At 41.3% G+C, this 6,167-nt stretch overlaps 1 protein-coding gene across 1 annotated transcript; it reads left to right on the top strand.

Moving 5' to 3' along the window:
* The first annotated feature begins 624 nt into the window (after window positions 1–624).
* On the top strand, window positions 625–3,020 carry LOC127762624 (acyl-acyl carrier protein thioesterase TE3, chloroplastic-like). Its single transcript, XM_052287105.1, has 5 exons — window positions 625–923; window positions 1,328–1,428; window positions 1,514–1,623; window positions 2,310–2,405; window positions 2,727–3,020. The coding sequence occupies exons 1-5, from the start codon at window positions 625–627 to the stop codon at window positions 2,841–2,843; spliced, it is 723 nt and encodes a 240-aa protein (XP_052143065.1). The 3' UTR covers window positions 2,844–3,020.
* Window positions 3,021–6,167: the final 3,147 nt, after the last annotated feature.

Here is a 6,167-nt window from a genome sequence, read left to right as displayed (position 1 = left end):
TGCATGTGAAAAATTGAAGCCTCATTTTTTCGTTTATACTTATGCTTATTAGTTAAAATTTAAATTTTCTTGAAGCTAATTTTAAGGTTTTTTATCGAAGTTTATTTTTCAGCTTTTGATTTTAGATCACTAAGAACACGTATATAAAAATTTTATTCACAAATTATTTCTCATTTGCAACAAACAATGGGGCCGTGAAACCGTATGATCAGCACGTGTACTGGTAACAGATCATTCGGATCGATGTACAGGAACCGACGAATTAATTGGAAGTGGTGGCGGAGACGTTCGCATCGATCGGTGACGGTAGAAACACCAGGAATTCTTTAAGCAGGATCGGAGGAAGTGTGAATGGAATTTGTATATGATACGCTGTATGATACGATACGATATTGATATGATGTGTGATATGACAGTTGTGTTAGGAAAGCAGCTATAAATAGACGACGGTTCGAAGCCGGAGATCGATCAAAAGCACACGGCTCACACACACACAGGCGTAGTGTAGTCGCGTATAGAACGATCGATTGATCGATCGATCAACACACGGTTCACGGCCTCACAGGCGGCGCTAGCTACTCCAGCTTAGATCGATCAAGCACGCGTACCGGTTGTTGGTTCACCATGCAGCAGCCAAGCGTTAGCCTCGCCCCAAACACCAGCTGCCACCCGCAGCACGCCGGATCAGCAGCTGGGTCGTCACGCCGTAGCCATGGCCACCTCGGCGTGCTGCTGCACGTCGGCCACTCGGATGGCCGCCGTGCAGGGGCTCTCTACGCCGCCACGAACCTCCGTTCCCTTGAAGCTATACCTGCCACCGGCCCGACCCTCCGTTCCCTTGAAGAAGCTATAGCCGCCCCGAACCTCCTTTCCCATGAAGCTGTTATCTCCGCCAACAACACCTACCAGGACGCCAAACCAAGGTTCATCCAAACTAAATATATATTCATTTTGCCTCCTCTCTCTGCTCAATACATTTTCTTTCTTCGATTTACATGAAAGATGTATATGCTCATACGTATTACGTACTATACACATGACATACGCAAATGCGCCTTCTTGGTAGACTCTAGCTAAAATGACAGAGATGCATGCCAGTGACAAATATCAAGCTCACTAAATTCTTATAGAAGAGTGCATTATGTGTGTAATATTTGTAGGCATCAAGATTTAAATTTTTGTGGTTTTCTTAGCTTCTTGTTCAACATTTGGTTTCTATTCTACTCAGTCGTTAATTAAATCTCTTAAAATGAACCATGTATCTGGCCTTGAATTAACTTGATGATCTTTTTAATTTCTCTAACTTGTATTTTGATGTGCAATTCAGGGCGCGAAAGTTCTTCGAGTTGGAGATGACCGTCCAGGACTGCGATCTGGACCAGTACGGCGTTGTCAACAACACCGTCTATCCTTCTTACATCGAACGAGGTTGATCAGTTGTTGCACCCATGAACGTACCCATGAATGAATTAACAATCACTCTAATAATTAAATCACTTACGTGCATGTGCAGCACGAGAGGAGTTGATATCAGGCCTTGGAATGAGCAGAACCTCGATAGCGTGCACAGGCAACGCGATGGCACTCACCGAGCTCAACATTAAGTACTTCACCCCTCTAAAGGTATAAACAATTAAATATCACGGTTAGGAATGGCAATGGGTTGGGTCGGGCACAGATATAATTGAGAAAAACCATGTCTGACCTGATGCCCGATATCGCTCGCCTAAACCCTACCCTCTAGGGTTATCAGGCAAAACTCTGTGCCCATACCTATGCCCAATGGGTACAGGCATGCCCAATGAATACCTAATGGATCTCATATGAATAATAACTCGAAAGATAAATAATTTAACAAAGAGAAACAAAATCAATAATTTATCAAATTATAAGTTATCAACAATAATTTAAATTACATCCCAAGTTATTATCAGTTAGGATCACAAAATAGACCAAGAAAAAAGGGTATAAGAATTAAGAGATAAGTCGAAATTAGCTAATACATATGTATCGATTGGGCATGGGTTAACCATGGGTAAAAAAATAAAACCCGGTTGTTGTCCACAACGTCTCCGGGTCTTAGTCGGGCGTGCCCATGGTAAAAAATCACACCCACACCCGTGTTCATCGGGTTGGATACTGGATCCGTGGATAAAATTACCATCCCTAATCACGGTATAAACATATGCGTTCTTCTTGTTAACTACCATTTTTAATTATTAGAACCAAAGTCTCTGGAGACGGCTAATTAATTAACCCCAATGTTTTACCATGTCTTCTAATTTATTGCAACATTGTTCAATTCGCAGCGAGGCGAGAAGTTTGTTGTTAGGTTGTCACTTGGACGGATCAAGGGAGCACGGATTTATGCCGAACAATACATCGAGAGGCTGCCGGATCGCAAGGTAACCAGCAGTGCCCACACAAACAAATGCCGCCCGTGCATGCTGAGTGCTGCTGCCATAGGCCCATAGCTCTGCACGTTTTTCTTGGCGAAAAGAGAAGCCAGCATTGAGTTTTTTTCGTGTGCCTACATTTTCAGTACAACACGTGTCTAACATGCATAATCACATACTTGATGCTACCTCCATATATAATTGATACTTCCTCCGTTCCATAACTCTGAACTGAACTCGCCTAGTTTTACTATTAGAAGTTGGTTTTTTTAAGAACAAAAGGTGTATGTTTAGTTAATCTACATTAATTTTTGATGCATGCAATGGCAGCTCGTTGTGGAATCGACGGCCACCATCATCTGCCTCAACAGAAAGCACCGTCCGACTCGCGTGTGGCCGGAGCTGTCCTCCAAGCTGCTGGACTACTTCTCGTCCCAGGAAGACTAGCGACTAGTGATTTCTCAAAACTTACAGCAGTAACATCCTATACGTTGTACATCTGTTATGCACATACATCATGCCTGAGGGAAGAAGGATCTCAAATGAGTGGTCTGATACTCATATGCTCGTGCTTAATTTGTAACGGGTTGTAAAATAAAGATAATACAAATAATCATGTGTGGTATCAAGTCATACAATTTAAACATCAAATTTATAAGGGAACATTAATTTTTGAATTTTCTTCAGCAGTATCAAGTATAAGAGATCATTAATTTGAATTATATTGTCTTTAGCAAAGTCAAATGAACATTTGGAGAACGACCATCAGGGGCAACTCGGGCTCAAATTAAACCCGGGCTCGTTTTTTCTTTTTAAAAAAGGGTCTACCACGCAGTAGAAGAAGCATGCTCCCCACGTAAGGCTCAAGAGCATGGGGAGGACTAATGGACAGGTGATCGCCCCCCATCCCTCTCCTAACACTCACGCTACTCCCCTTCTTCCCTTCCTATTGCACCATAAATTTTAAAAGAAACAAATTAAAAAATAAAAATTAGAAAAAAAATTAATACCCTTAAAAATATATATGTACATTGACTTTATACTTATAAATATATAATACAAAATTCATACGTATAAACTTTATGTATAGAAATATTCTACGTAGAAATATTTAAATCTGAATTTGAATTTGTATCGGCCACATAAACTTTTAACCAATTTTAGATGTGTAAAATTTAGATGTATAAGCTTTAGGTATATAAATTTACCCCGAAAAGAAAAACTATATGGTGTGTCAAAAACAAAAAAGAAGAAAGCGGTGGGAGAAAAAAAATCTAATTAGCAATCTCGTAGGAGCATACCTAGAGCTTGTTTGGTAGAGCTCCAACTACTTAGCGCCTGTTTGGCATAGCTCCAGCTCCAGCTCCACCCCTCCTGGAGCTGGAGCTCAGCTAAACAGTTTCAGCTTCACTAAAACTGGGAGTGGAGCTAGATGGGGGAAACAGGAATCAATCGTGTAAACAGTACCATTTCCCTGGATCAAGTAGTCTGGTACACACGAATTCATAGCTGAAATACCAAGTACACATACACGAGTGTCTAGTACGAATCATTATATCATAAGCCCGCAGGCATAGTCTTAAATCATCGGACCGAGCGGTCCGGAATACATCCCAAAAACAGAAGTAGATAAGGCAGCGGAGTTAAAGCAGCGGCACGCCATTGCCACAGGCAACGACCGTAACTAAGACCTACTGAGCGCCATCGTCTTCATCACCCTCCTGGTAATAGGCATAGGGATCCTCCGAAGCTTCATCTCCGACCTCTGATTAAGTTTGTATATTGCAAGGGTGAGTACCAACCGTACTCAGCAAGCCACCACAGCAACAATGCATATGACAGGGGTATTCAAAGGATGGCTATGGTTCTTTTGCGCAAAGCAAGTTTTGTAATTCTTTTCACAAGCCTAAGACTTAGCACAGACTGATCAAATTTTAGTACCAGTGTTTTCATTAAACAACGACGGTTCTGTCCACCATCCATTGTGATCCCAAGGATAGCTTCCCGCCATTGAGTCGTCATGGTTTTCTGAGGACGTCCACATTCCCGCCTCTCAGGAAGTGGCTCCATCAGCATAGAAATCATCATGCAATATCCCATCCCACACAAGTTAAGAATTTAGAGTCTAGCCAAGTGTAATACATGTCCCGATGCACAATAACCGCGAGCACGGCTATTCAAATAGATTTGGTTTACTCACACTGCAGTGGATGTACACTTTACCCGCACTCCGCAACTGCCCAACACATGAGCCTCGTCCCAACACATGAGACGCGTCACGGCAAAGCTTTTCGATAATCTCGCATTGGCAGTACCCGCTCCATGAACTTTACATCCTCATGCACTCTAGGCGTACACGGTTTCTAGCAGTGAGAGGAGTTCTGGCGCACCCGGGAAGGGAAGACTCTCACATGCATTAGGTTATAATTATATTTAGATTCTCACATGGCAGTCTTACCGATGGCGACACCAATGTAGACACCCGCCTCGCGGTCCTACCAATGGCTGCCCCACCGTAGAGCCCCTGCCTCACACATCAAGAAACCACTATGCATGGATACTGCCTCCGCTCAGCTATCTATTCCGCTAGGTCTATACCTATACGAGAAGTGCGGTTGTACGGGGGTCGTTTCATGCTTAACTTCATGGCTCTGTCCTTAATTGACCGGGGACGGTGCTAGCCTTTTCCGGATACCACCCAAATCCTCCGTCCGCCCCAGTCGAAAACAGTTGTTTAATTTTATTTCTCCTTCCACAAATCATGTCATCAACATCAGGGCAATGTGGCGCTCATGTCTCCACATGCCGCATCTCAATTACCTTCCCAAAGGTAATTGCCCAAGCATATAACATTTTATAAATATGAGTATGCATGATTCTAAAATAGCATTTCTAAGCAATTGTCATAATTGACTAGGGACCCATACGTAAACATGGTTATGAAGAAATAAGGGGGTAAACAATAATCAAGGCATGGCATAATCGCAAGTAGGATGTTCATCATTGCATGCAATTTTTATTTGTAAACAAAATAACTTCGCAATTGGGATCAACATGTTCAAGGAATAGTGATGACTTGCCTTGCTCAAAGTCTTGCGGGTCTTGTCCTTCGCTTGGATCCGCAACTCCCTCGGGCTCTATAATTACGTGCGAAGAAACGATTTGATTTCGGTTAGAATTCAAATAAAGATCCAAGTAAATCCAAGAAGATATCAAGCGCGGAAGTCGGTTTCTTACATTATCTATTTTCGTTCGTGAAATAGAGCTACTCCGTTTGTTTAACTCCATCCATCCCCAAACTATTTTGTGGCATAATTATTTTATTAGCACAAGTTTTTAATTTAATCCGCCCGGGTATTACATCCATATAATAGGTTTGAAATTTCTATCGCGACCTAAATATCGGACAAAATCCTAAAATTATCTTATAATATTGTACGATTTAATTTAGTCTATGACTAAACGATTAAATATAATACACGGCTAAAATTCCTAGTACTTAAATCCGAATTTCTACCGTGAATCGATGACTTATAGAGATTACCAAAAATAATCTATAATAATCTATAAGAATTCATCTAATTGTTTAGTTATTAATTACATCTAAATTACTACCAATTTTAATCTAATCCTATCAAGAAATATATTTCTATAATTAACCCGGAATTTCGATCGAAATACTATTACACTCTAGGAATTTCCAAAAATAATCTATGATTAACCCCGACCATTTTTATTTCCTAAATCCTCCTAATCTCTCCCCTAATTTCT

This window comes from Oryza glaberrima, chromosome 2 (genome assembly GCF_000147395.1).
Source record: "Oryza glaberrima chromosome 2, OglaRS2, whole genome shotgun sequence".
Classification (NCBI taxonomy): Eukaryota; Viridiplantae; Streptophyta; class Magnoliopsida; order Poales; family Poaceae; genus Oryza; species Oryza glaberrima.
This window is presented reverse-complemented; position numbering and strand designations above follow the sequence as displayed.